The 13,754-nt window shown below is 39.4% G+C and overlaps 3 protein-coding genes across 3 annotated transcripts; 2 read left to right on the forward strand and 1 right to left on the reverse strand.

Annotated features, from left to right (window-relative positions):
- The first annotated feature begins 2,362 nt into the window (after nt 1-2,362).
- Nucleotides 2,363-2,746, forward strand: LOC115866018 (histone H2B type 1-A-like). Its single transcript, XM_030881180.1, has one exon. It carries the CDS (start codon nt 2,363-2,365, stop codon nt 2,744-2,746), a length of 384 nt encoding a protein of 127 aa, XP_030737040.1.
- Nucleotides 2,747-11,796: 9,050 nt separating this feature from the next.
- Nucleotides 11,797-12,180, reverse strand: LOC115865997 (histone H2B type 1-A). Its single transcript, XM_030881166.1, has one exon. It carries the CDS (start codon nt 12,178-12,180, stop codon nt 11,797-11,799), a length of 384 nt encoding a protein of 127 aa, XP_030737026.1.
- Nucleotides 12,181-12,495: 315 nt separating this feature from the next.
- LOC115865998 (histone H2A type 1-A-like) lies at nt 12,496-12,879 on the forward strand. The gene has a single exon (XM_030881167.2). The coding sequence runs from the start codon at nt 12,496-12,498 to the stop codon at nt 12,877-12,879; it is 384 nt and encodes a 127-aa protein (XP_030737027.2).
- The last annotated feature ends 875 nt before the right edge of the window (nt 12,880-13,754 follow it).

Raw genomic sequence — 13,754 nt, forward strand, 5'->3', positions numbered from 1 at the left:
CAGAGAGGCCCGCGTACCAAAAAAAAAAAAAAAAAAAAAGATAAAAAGTCTGCTAACAGTAACTACTATTATTCCACTAAGAAACAAAAACTATCCAACTAAACATACTAGCAAATGTTAAGCATCTTCTGAGTTTAACAGGACTATTTTTCCCTTCGGCTTTATAAAGTGAATTGTTTGCTTTCACTCAACATTGAAACAACCTCACATTCTTAGATCCCCATTTGTCATTGTTTGGTAATTTTCTAATGGGCTGCCAAAGTTAGTTCACATTTAATGGAGATTTATGGGTTATTTAAAACATATTGCACTGCACTTAGTAGCATGCTTTTTTCATTAAATTTTACATTTCTTCAAAAATACATATTTTTTCATAATCTGGAGCCACTTCCTTAGCCATAGATTTCTCTTTTCCTTAAATATCTAAGAGGATGGTAGCTCATCGACTTTTTTTCCCATTTATCTTAGTCCTCACTGCTTTCTAGGTTCAATTTAAGCAATTTATATTTTTCCGGAAACTCTTACATTTCATCAGTATTTTTAAATTTTTTTTTAAACTATGTTTTTATAATTTTAGAACACTTCGATTCTATATATAGGTTTGGGTATACGTTTATAGACAAGAGTAGTGTTCAAATTTTAACTTGGCAACTGTTTAAGGAATTTTTAAATTATAAACATGTAGATTTTTGTTTTGTGTTTGGAAATTTTTGATGCTTTCATTTTCGTACAAAAATTTTGTATTTGGCTGCTTCTTGTCAGTTGTCTCTGTGGGTGTTTACTCCTAGGCAGTGCTAAAAGATCAACAAAATATTTTGCTTCATTTTCAGTGGTTAAATCTGTAGAATTCAGTGCCTACTATTCCTGAATAATTGGTGGTAGAAAGCTGCCTTGTCACATTACTTACCCACTCTAATACTGATAGTATTTTACCATTAAAATGGTACGTCTTGTTTGAGATTTATCCTACACACTATCAACCTGTTTGCTGTTTTTCATGTAATTAGCTGTCAAGTATGTCTTTTATCTTTTGGCTTAACATGTCATGCTTAGAGATTTCAGGATATGGAATCATCCTAGAACTCTTGGAAATCCCTTGCTAGAAAGCACTTGTGAGAACAAGCAGCCGTGATGCATACTGACTTGCTAGCTGCTTGGCTGACGTTCTGTTGACATACTCTCCAAACATGAGTTAAGCCAAAAGCTGCAACTTCACAAGTCTTTGCTTTTAATCCACTCATTTAGTCTAACTTTATCCTCCCTAAAGATCATGCGTCTTAATTCTTTCTTGGGAATTGTGTTCATTGTCAGAACAATCCTAAATTTGCTTCTTTCCCCAAGGAGAATGGCATCTCCTCCAACCCCACCCCCATCTCGCCAGGAGCCCGCTAGGATGTTTGCTCTACCTACTCTGAAATGTAAAAAATTTACACCCAAGTTCACGAGTTTTGCTGGAAAAATTTTTATGAAGTTAAACTGTTTCAGGGGTGTCACCGGAGCTACATACTTTTCAGAGTCCAGAGTTCTGTTAGCGTTAGTTGTGGTGAGTTCTTTTTTGGTGCCAATTACTGCTCTGTAGTCTCTTTCTAAACCTAAGCTGTTTCTCAGTAATTGTGAGTGGCTTTGGTTTCAGTTTGGGGCTTTTCTCCTTTAGACATTCAGGTTACTCACTTGGCTTTGCAACTTGTGAAGTGTTACTTGCACTGAACCTGGCGGTGGTGGCTCTCGGTCTTCCTGGGCAGCAGCACTGCCTGGATGCTGGGTAGGATACCGCCCTGAGCGATGGTCACACCGCCCAGCAGCTTGTTGAGCTCTTAGTCATTACGGATGGCCAATTGCAGGTGACGCGGGATGATGCGCATCTTGTTGTTTTCATGGGTCGCATTGCCCGCCAGCTCCAGGACCTCGGCCGTCAGGTACTCCAGCACCGCTGCCAGGTAAACCAGTGTGCCGGCCCCAATCTGCTCGATGTAATTGCCCTTGCGGAGAAGGTGGTGAACTCGACCCACAGAGAACTGCAGGCCGGCTCTGTACGAATGAGATTGGCCTTAGTACGTGCTTGCCACGTCCAAACATTACTATAAGAATACTAATCTGTTATAACGGAAACAAATACCGTTAGGGCAGGTACGGGGTCTATTTATAGTCTCACGGTGGGTTGTGATTTACTATTTGATTGGCTGATACGCTTATATCCAATCAGAGAACCATACTGGAATCACCTCATTTACATACATGCCACTATCCATTATCCAATCAGATGTGAGCTGCCCAATACGTCATCTGAACTCCGCGCATATAAATATCACGCTTCAGCAGAACAACTGCCGCTGGTTTTCTGTTTTAAAACTGTAGGTTAGCCATGCCGGAGCAGACTTCCAAGAGCAGTGCTAGTTCCATGAAAGGCTATAAGAAAGCCGTGACTAAAACTCAGAAAAAGGAGGAGAAAAAGCGCAAGAGATATCGCAAAGAGAGCTATTCAGTGTATATCTATAAAGTACTGAAACAAGTTCATCCGGATACTGGTATTTCTTCGAAGGCTATGAGTATTATGAATTCACTTGTTACTGATATGTTTGAGCGCATTGCAGCGGAGGCGTCCCGCCTGGTGCGTTACAACAAGTGTTCGACCGTCACATCCAGGGAGATCCAGACAGCAGTGCGCTTGCTGCTTCCTGGGGAGTTGGCCAAGCACGCAGTGTCCGAGGGCACCAAGGCTGTCAGTAAATACAGTAGTTCCAAGTAAAGAAATTCAGACTTTTGTAACCCAAAGGCTCTTTTAAGAGCCACTTAACTTTCTAGAGGGTTGTAGGCTTTTTACTTGGCTGCTCAGTGTGTGTGAGCAGGCTTACTCTTAGAGTGAGCTATAGCTGTTATGCTAGTAACTGTCAGATTCACTTTGCTGCCTTTAGTGTGGTTAAGAAATACGTAGATAACTCGTCCGTCTCACGTGACTATTAAACAGAATGATTTCAGGTGAAATCCCGGATCTCTTAAGCATATCAAAGAATAGAGCTCTCTTGAGTTGAACAGAGCTCCTTTAAGTCTGTCTTAAGAGAGGGTGGGTCGAGTGCCATGAGAAACGTGGCTTGCTCTTCTCTGGGTTATGTCCTGTTTTAAGTACTTTCTATCAAGAGACTGAAAGGGAACTGAAGCTGTGGAAAGACAAAGAACATAGGCAAGCTCAGCATGGGAGTGTTAAGGCTGTTTTGCTTCCGGTCTACATTTTCTGTAGTGTGTGAAAATTCTTTCTATAGATCAGGTTAGGTGGCCTACATCTGCTGAGATTTCGAGTCCAATAGTTCCTTGGTCTGGTGATGTCATCTGTACATTATTGGGGTGTCTAAACTAGGCTGTTTGTTAAAAACAGCTTGATATTGGGGTGTGGCGGTCTTGCCATATTGGAGTCACACAATCTGGCTAACCACAACCGACTGGCAAACAGAAGTAACACTGAATTTTTGGGGGGCGTTACTTTTCTTCCAAGTTATAATAGGATCACTTGCATTTTGTTTTATGAGAAGATCATTAAATTGGTGTTTGTGTCCTATATTACTGGACTCCAATACTAACATGTTCCAAATTGGATCATAGGGTGTTTATCAAGTCAAGGGACTTTGGGTGGAAGATCTACTCTGTCACGATCGTCTGGACTCTTAGCAGACAAGCATTAAAAAGTGACAAATGACACTGAAATTAACATTAAAAAAGATCAAATTACTACTTCCCACAAACCAGTAGTTTAGCTGGACTCAATTCGTTAATTTATATTTTTCATTCTTCCCTTTTAATAACAAGATTTCGTGCTCATGTGTGTCTACCTTATAGTTAAAAAATACTTTAGTATCATTTGGTAGATATGTGTACTAAAACTCCACAGGAAAAAAAAAAAGTGCCCTACATTTCTGCACAGAAACAGACCCTACAAGAACCTCTGAATATCTTAACTGGGAATCATCCAAGGAGTTAACAGATGGGGCATCTGTGCCACATTGTCTGGGAGGGGAGGCATCATCTCCAAGCAGGGGTCCCAGCTGCCCCCATAAGATCTTGTGAAACAGCAGATGTCTGTATAGCTCCCAAATCCTTGTCAACTCTTGAGTTGAAAAGCAAGCAGTTTTTCCATGCTGGTTTTTGCCTTAGCAGTAGGTGTTTAGATTCACCCATTTTGTTATGAGAATTAAGAGCTTGTTCCTTTTAATGGTTGACTAGTATTCCATTGTATGCATAAACCACAGTTTGTCTATCCATTCATCTAACGAAGGGATCTTAGTTGCTTCCACTTTTTAGCTGTAGTTGTTATATAACTATTCACATGCAAGTTTTTGTGTGGACAGAAGTTTTCAAATCAGTTGGGTAAGTATTACCAGGAGCACAGCTGCTGGATGGTAGGCTCAACAGTACGTTTAGCTTTATAAGAAACTGTCAAACTGTCTTCGAAAGTGGCTGTGCCATTCTGCATTACTACCAACAATGAATGTGTTCCCGTTGCTCCATGTCCTCCTCAGCATTTGGTAATGTACAATATTTTGGATGTTATCCATTCTAATCGATGTTTAATATCTCATTGTTTTAATTTGCATTTTCCTAATAAATGACATTGAGGATCTTTTGGTATGCTAATTTACCATCTGTAAATTTTTTTTTTTTTTTTTGCTGTACGCGGGCCTCTCACTGTTGCGGCCTCTCCCGTTGCGGAGCACAGGCTCCGGACGCGCAGGCCCAGCGACCATGGCTCACGGGCTCAGCTGCTCCGCGGCATGTGGGATTTTCCCGGACCGGGGCACGAACCCATGTCCCCCGCATCGGCAGGCGGACTCCCAACCACTGCGCCACCAGGGAAACCCCCATCTGTAAATTTTTTTGGTGAAGTGTCTGTCCAGTTCTTTTGCCTATTCTTTAATTGGGTTATTTTCTTATTGTTTAGTTACAAGCATTCTATTTTCTTGGACACAAGTCCCGTTTCAGATAAATGATTTGAAAATATTTTCTCCTGGTCTGTGGTCTATTTTTACAGTATCCTAGCAGAAGTTTTTAATTTCACAAATGTCTGGTAGAAATATAATGCGAGCCACAAATACTGATCACATATGTCACGTTAAACGTTCCAGTACCCACACAGCATAAAAAAAAAGTGAAATGAATTTGAATCAAATATTTTGTTTAGTCCAGTTTATCTAAAATGTCAATGTGTAATAAGGGTTAAATTATAATAATTTACATTTTAAAAAATTAGGACTTTGAAATTCAATGTGTATTTTATACTTACAGCATATCTCATGCAACATTTCAAGTGCTCAGTAACCACATCTGGCTAGTGGCCACCATATTGGACACTGTAGCACTGAACTCTTTCTCTAGGCAACCTAAGTCATACCCTTGCTGTAAATACCTACAGCAGATGATTCACGAATTATATCTGCAGTCCAGGGCTCTCCATGAACTGCAGACCAGTAACTGCTTACTTAATATTACCACCCTGATGGTGCTCATGCATCTCTAAACATTTCTCTCCACAAGGGTTTCCAATGTATCCTGACAGACCTGTTTTCAAATTCCAATGTTCCCTATATCCATGGGGCCACCCCAATCACATGGTTGTCCAAGCCAGAAATGTATTTTTTCCTTGATAGTGCCTCTGTTCAACCTCCATTTCAATCTTTTGACAACATATGGAGATTTTATTTCCTAAATATTTTATTATTATCTGACTTCTTTTGTCATCTCCACTGCCAACATTTTTGTCCAAGCCCCCATCATCTCTCGCCTGGGTTACTGTCTCTAACTAGACTCACTGCTCCTAATGTTTTCTTTCTAAAATCCACTCTCCACACAACTGACAAAGTAATCTTAGATAAAACAATATTGTCACTAACCATTAACTGAAAGTTAGTATTTCTTTCAGTTTTGACTATAGCAAATAGACCAGTCACATTAGCTATACCTGTGACTTTACTGCCAATGAAAACCATAGTTATAGTCCTAGCACTTAACCAGATATATCAAAATATTGTTTATGCTCATCCCAACCTCAGAATATTATAATTTTGATCTTGCTATTTGAAGCACAAAGAAGCACAAATATTACTGTATCAAACAATATTTTTAAAACTGTTTCAACCTGGTATTGTTTTATTATTAAAATTCATATTTTACTTTATGTACTTAGAAATTTATTTGAAGAAGATGTATATAGGATCAACTAGACTTTCAAAGAAATCCATAATACAATAAAAGCTAAGAGCCCCTGTTTAAGGATTCCAGCAAATACCTTACATATAAAGTAGACTAGAGACAGATGATATAAAAATCAGATGGCAGAATTCCACTAATAATCCAGTTGGGAGCAGATAACTGAATCTTCCTTGGCTGTTAGACTGATTGCTTCATCAGGATGCCAATTCTGCAGCCACAGGATACTGGGGTTACTAGGGCATCCCACTCAATTCATGCATGTGTGTCTGCTGGAAACACACATCTTGATTATTATTGTTTTTATCACTGAAACAATTTCTCACATTACTTCTGCTAACCATCAGCCCTCTAGTGTGATTGGAGATGAAGAGCTAAAGAACTTGTAGTGGGTGAAAAGAACTTGTAGGGGGTTAAATGATGACTAACCTTTTCTGGAGAGTGAATTCCTCATTAGAAAAGTCCATTTATTAGTTTCCTAGGGCTGCTGCAACAAGTTACCGAAAACTGGTTGGCGTAAAACAGAAATATATTCTTGCACTGTTTTGGAGGCCAAGAAGTCCAAAACCACAGTGTCAGTAGGGTTGATTCCTTGTGGAGGCGCTGAGGGAGAATCTATTCTATGCCTTACCTGGCTTCTGGCGGCAGCTGGCAATCTTCGGTGTTCCGTGGCTTGCAGCGGCATCCCTCCAATCTCTGCCTGCCTCAGTTTTCATATGGTCCTCTGCTTTGCATCTCTGATGCCCCTCTCCCTTCTCTTATAAGTATACCCTAAATCCAGGATGATCTCATTTCAAGATTCTTAACTACACCCTATTTCCAAACAAGGGTCACATTCATAGGTGCCAGGGGTTAAGACTTGGACATGTCCTTTTTCAGGACACTCAACCTACTACATTTCACAGATCCTAAGGTTTACCTTAACATTGACTCACACAAAATTTACATCACACTATCTGGATAGAAGTATTTTAGAGTAAATTACAGACAATACAAAGCTTTCCTTAGGCACCTTATTATCTCTCTCATTCATAATCAGCTAAAGTGACCTTGTGTGTTTATATCTGCCTCACTAAACTAGAAAGGAAACAGTGAGAGTAAGGACCTCCTCTCTTACACACACAAACACACACACTCTCTTTCTCTCTCTCTCTCTCTATCAGTGAATGTTTGAAGAGTGAAGAAAAAAGAACAATTTTTTAAAACCTTTTTGGAAAACAAAATAAGGCGAAATAACAAAATGCAGCCACTTGTCTATGACCAGCCCTGCACTGAAGAGCTAGCAATGTCCACCTGCCGGAACGATGCAGTAAGGGCTTGGTGTGATCTAGCTTCCTCTGGCCCTGCTCCTTGAGAGGGTTTCCCTTGCCCTGTAGACCTCAGGGACCCATCTGAGATGAGAATAGAAAGTCTCTTTTTTGAGGGCTACACCAGCCCTCTTCTTTTCTGAATTCAGAGGCACTGTGGTGGCTTTTGGGTAATTACAGCATCTGGGTTTCTAAACAGGCCTAGTTGCTCTGCCCTTTTTCCAGCCCTCATCTTACTGGCATCCATTATGTTCTCTGTTCTGTGGCACAACAAAACCACAGCCTAGAATCAGGGAAAGACAGCAAATATCTCCCCTGCTTCCATGGCAAATCCCAATGTGTAACCATTGCAATGATTTTAGGGTGAAGTTAACAGCCAGATGTAGCTTAGGGAGGGTAGCACCTAAAGGATCTGCTTTCCCCAGTTCCCAAACCAAACCTTATCATATTTAAAGCAGAGTCCTAACTTTGCTGTGGCCCTTTTCTCAGAAAATTCTGTCTTGCCAGTCCTTTATGACTTAGGGATTGAGATGTGGGTGGACAAACAGCACCTTTCTTAAGCACTTTAACCTAAAAACAAAAAAACCTGTGTTTTCTCTGCTTTCATGAATTGTCTTGGATTAAAAGTTTACTCTTATTTCTCTGACATCATTAAAGTCTTTGAAGGTTGCAAACCCATCCCAACGTCCTGTGTTTGTCCCTCCAAGTTCCGTAAAGCTGGGTCCTTGGTCTGCATTTGGTCTGCATCTCTGATGGAAGGAGAGTTTGACCAGCTGCTTTGCTGGTCGATAACAGTGATTTCCAGGTTCCTAATAGGAAGTGAAGGAATCTGCTTTTCCTAGCACCTCTCTCACATTAATGAAAATTCAGAATATATACAGAACTTGTGGGAATAAAGTGAAGCATGGCCCAAAGGAAAAATGATAGATTTAAATGCTGCTTACATTAATAAATTAGAAAGTGTAAATGCAGGCAGTCCTTCAGGTAGTGTGAAATCTTAAAAGTGACTATGCAAAGCAGTCTTAATAATCAATGGGAAAAGTCATGATTGTTCCATGATCTTTAAAATTTTTTATCAAAACATTAAAAACTCACCATCTATCATAAATATAAAGGGAAGTGAAAAACTAATATTAAGGACATTGTAATTTTAAATATTAAAACAATGAGAATTAGTGTCATTTCTTTTTTAAAAACTTACCAAAAATAGTTGAATGGTGCTTGATTTTTTTTCTTATCATGCAACTTATGATACAGAGTGAGTGTCCTTCCTATGCTTTGGGGAATTGTCATGTTTCTTTCTAAGTTTGGATTAGCTTCCAATATTTCATCCTTTGCATTTTTAATGCCATGAAATATCTCTGAGAATTCGTTTAATATCAAGTATTTTGCCAGTGTCACTTTCTTTGGAACTTCTTCCTTTTCATCACAACCATTTTCTACATTTATATCAGTTGGCCTTTACTGAGTTCCTCTGGTTTGCATAGCTAGTCTCTTCATAGCAACAGTGTCAACATTTCCCCGGTCAACTGTTACTTCAATAGCTCTATTTACCTTCGATTCAAATTCTGCTTCCAGGGTTATTACTTTCTCTTGTCTTGCTGTACTTTCATCTTCTTGGCCAAATCCCTCTTGACTTGATTTTTGTCATGTGAGTTTATCACTGGAAGACAAGGAGGCAGCTAAACTACATGCTTTCTCTTTTTGAATAAACTGAATAACATGTGCAGTAACCATGCCAACAAATTTTGGCCAACGAATTTTAAAATAAGTGACACGATTAGGTCACTGATCACAGTGTATATGTGTTATTTGTGCAGTGACTTGTGAACTAAAAGCGAGCAGTGAATTTTGTAGTTTATGCAATGACTCACCAGGCAATGACCTTTGAACTGTGTTTTCGGGCAAGTGGTGTTATTTAACTAAACTGTGGTAACTGAAATTCATTTATATCAAAACTGTGCAATGTAAAGACTGTCGCTATAAAGTTAGCATCCCACTAAAGAAGCTAGGAAAAACAAAAATAAAGTGAACTAGTGGAAGCAGAAAGGCTAAATAATGGAAAATGGAAAAAAATAATTAGGAAAAAGAAAACAGTAAAACTAAATGCAAGAGTAAAGAAATAGCAAATAAATAAACACACTTAAAAAATAAAAGATTAACCAATAACCATTGTGGTTTGTGAAAAATCAGAAGACACAAGTACAAAATTTAGAATAATAAAGGAGCTGCAGTTACAAAGACAGCGGAGGTTAAAATCATTAGAGACCAATTTGCTGATCTCTAAGAGAATATCTTTAAAAAATTGTCTTGAAAAATATAATTTACCAAAACTTATTACAAATTATTAGCAACTCTAAATAGAAAAAATTCATTAAAGAAAAATAAAGATAATTGTCAAAGAACTGTCATCTGAAAAAGGGCACCAAGTACAAATTGTTTTAAAAAGGAAGTTTACCAAAGTTTTAAAGAAAAGGGAATTCCAATGCTGTTCAAACACTTCCAGAGTATTAAAAGGACATCTATCCTCCATATTATTTTCATGAATTGAATAAAAATTTGTACCAGAACCTGAACATCAGTGCACACACAAAAAAGGGAAAAGAGATCAATTTAATTTATAATATTGAAGTATAAATTGTAAATGATCCATTGGCAACCAGAGTTCAACAGAACATTAAATGAGTAACATACGATGCCCAAGCAGGGGGTTATATAAAAAAATGCAAAGGTGACTATTAAGAAGTTTATTTAAATAACTCATCATAATATACATAAAGAGGGAAGGCCTATGCTCATTCTTCAGAGATGCTCAAAAGGCATTTTATAAATTTCAACATGCATTCTTAACAATTCTCAATAAAGCAGACATAGAATTCTTCGTCATTGTATGATATAGCTAATGAGGAATAGTGTAGATCTTCAGCAAAGTGAAGGATAAAACAAGAATAGCCACCCTATTTAACATTGATATGAAGGTATGCGGCACTGAAATCAGGTGAAAGGAATTAGAAGTGAACTAAATTGAAAGGAAGCAGTGAAATGTTTACTATTTTCAGACATCATTGCAAACATGTAAAACCCAACAGAATTATATCAGAAAGCCAATGCAAAAATTAGTCAATTCAGTAAGATATAATAAGATATAAAAATGTACAAAAATCAGTACTTTCATATAAAACAAGATGCTGGAAGATATGAATTGGGAAATACACTATTTATGGAAATGAAAACAAAATACCTAGAGCTAAATGTAATAAATGTGCCACACATATTAAGTAAACTGGTCCACATCAATCACATTGTCCCAATTTCCCTGCAGATGAATGACTCAAGCAGCATGTGGGACTAAGCTCAATTCTAGAGAAGGGACTTGAGAGGAAGTCCTCCTCATTTGCTCTCAATTGGAAACCCAGGGAGATAGACTGTCTTCCTACCACTACTTTGACCTGAGTGAACACTTGGAACTGTGACCAGCATGAGGGTGTAATGCCAGGGTCGGGAGAAGAGCAGTGAGACTGCAGGGCCTTGGAGCCTGGGCTCTGATCCATGATTGTTACCACTGATGTTTAATGCTTATCTGCTGAGTGGAGTCCAGGTAGTTCAGTAATACAGGACACCAACACCTATTTAAATGATTCATCATACAAAACACCCACAAATGATCACACCGTTATTTATAGAAAAAACCAAAAAAGGAGTTTGAGTTACTGTTTTCTAGTCAATTGTGGTTAGCCAGATTGCTGGCTTCCGGTGAGACAGAGCAATATTCCCCCATCCCAGATCAACGTGCCCTGGACAACGTAGGTCACCAGGGCAAAAGGACCCCAAGTTGAGGACCTCAAACCACTCGAGCTTTGAAACAACTTCGCTGGCCTACAGAATCCAAACTTTTCAGATACAGAAATAGGAAAAAACCAGGATAATGTACTTTACAAGATCTCTCCACACCTTCAGGCTCTTTATAGAATTTTCAGTCATTTATAGAGACAAATGCGTCTTTTATACTTTACAGCTCCTTCTAAGAACACTTTCTATATGTATTAACCATAAACTTTCCTGTAAAAAGCATTCTGAAGAACTACTTTTGCTGCAGTTGATTTCTAAAGACCGTTGGAGCCTCATGGGGGCTTCTATACAGTAGAAAGTCAGTCACTAAATTACAAACGGCAGCTAAGTAGTAAAGTTTATAACGTAAGTATCCTACTTACGTTGAGTCCACAGCTCTTTCAGAAACATGACTGGCTCTGAAAAGAGCCTTTGGGTTGTAACTGGAGCCTACTTACACTTTGCAAGTTTACAGGGAGGTAGTGTACTTCGCTACAGCCTTCGTGCCCTCGGACACAGCGTGCTTAGCCAGCTCTCCTGGCAGCAACAGGCGCACGGCCGTTTGAATCTCCCTGGACGTAATAGTCGATCGCTTATTGTAGTGAGCCAAGCGGGAGGCCTCGTTTGCAATACGCTCGAAAACATCAGCAACGAAGGAATTCATAATACTCATGGCTTTCGATGAGATACCGGTGTCCGGGTGTACTTGCTTCAACACTTTGTAGATATAAATCGAATAACTCTCTTTCCTGCATCTCTTGTGCTTTCTTTCTTCTTTCCTTTGAGTCTTTGTTATGGCTTTCTTAAATCCTTTCTTAGAAACAGCAATACTTCTTGAAGCCTGATCTGGCATACCTAGTGTTAATCTCTATGCCGTTAACAATTCTAACAGCTCCCACCAACGCCAAGAAAACGAAGACAGACCCTAGCTGGAAAGGGTGGTATTTATAGGGGCAGCACTCAAGTGACGTGTGGAGAGGCCAGTATCTGATTGGATATCTGGGACTCTCGTGTATGTAAATGAGGTGATTCCCGTGAGCATTTCTGATTGGATAGATGGCCATCAGCCAATCAGAAAGCAAAGCACACCCTACCGTCAGACTATAAATATGCCCAGTCGAAGGTGTTACAGATCACCATATTGGCGTCGTGGTTTCTCGTTAAAGATATGTGTGGGCGTGGTAAACAAGGTGGTAAAGCCCACGGTAAGGGTAAATCTCGCTCCTTCAGAGCAGGCGTGCAGTTTCCGGTTGGTCGGATCTATCGTCTGCTCTGCAAGGGTAACTATGCCGAGCGCCTTTCGGCTGGTTTGCCTGTGTATTTGGCAGCGGTGTTGGAGTCCATAACGGCTCAAATCTTGGAGTTGGCGGGCAATGTCTGCCGTGACAAGAAGACGCGCATTATCCCCTGCCAGTTGCAGCTAGCAGTCCGTAATGGTGAGGAGCTCAACAATTTGCTGGGTGGTGTGATTATCACTCAGGGTGGTGTCTTGACGAACATCCACGCTGTGCTGCTGCCCAGGAAGACCGAGAGCCACCATCACAAAGTGTAGGGCAAGTAATCCAAGTGGAGGTTACCGTTGAGCAATCTAAACGTCTGGTGAAGGAAGATACCAAAGGCTCTTTTCAGAGCCACTTAAATTATCATTGAGGGCTGTGCCTGGGCTGTCTGGGTCTGTGATTGTGACGTATTCCAAAAGTAGGCCGCCGAAAAGATCCGTTAACCGTAACTTTATCATGTTGATTCTAGCATGTGAGGTTCTTTGCAGCTTTTTTTATTACTGAAGGGCAAGTTCATGGGCCTTCAAGATGCCTATCGGGTGAGAGAAAAAGAGCAAAGCTTCAGCATTCTAATACCCTTTTTAAGGCTCATTTTGATAAGTATTCGCGATGCCTGTGGTTTAACACGTGCTTAGAAAATGTTTCTTAAATGTAATGTCCATCAAAAACCTAAGTGGCACATGTAGGGGAGGGACACTAGTGTCTCACTAAAGGTAGGAATGTGACATGGTATACCATAATTGGAATTATTAGGGAGTTTTTGTCAGATCTTTCAAATGGTTTCATTTGATCTGTATTATAAACACCAAGAAAAATTGGAAAGCAAATGAACAGGTAGGCTGTCATAAAGTTACAGAAAATTCAGCAGTTTGCCTTATCTCAAGGAGAAAGTGTCGCTGGTTATTCTTTTAAAGTCATTGTTAGACACGTGAGAGCTAAATACATAAGACATACAGAAGCAGGCACGAAGTATAGAGTTCTGTAAGAAATTAAAAGATGAAAGTAAACTACGTAATATGTTGAGCAATCGAGTTACGAAAAAGCCAACCATGTTTTGAATTAATGTACATAGATAAGGCATGTGATTAAGAAGGGCACAGAAGGACTGGAAAATTTCGAAAACTGAAAGGAAATTGTACAGATATAT

Source organism: Globicephala melas, chromosome 11 (assembly GCF_963455315.2).
Source record: "Globicephala melas chromosome 11, mGloMel1.2, whole genome shotgun sequence".
In the NCBI taxonomy this organism is placed as follows: domain Eukaryota; kingdom Metazoa; phylum Chordata; class Mammalia; order Artiodactyla; family Delphinidae; genus Globicephala; species Globicephala melas.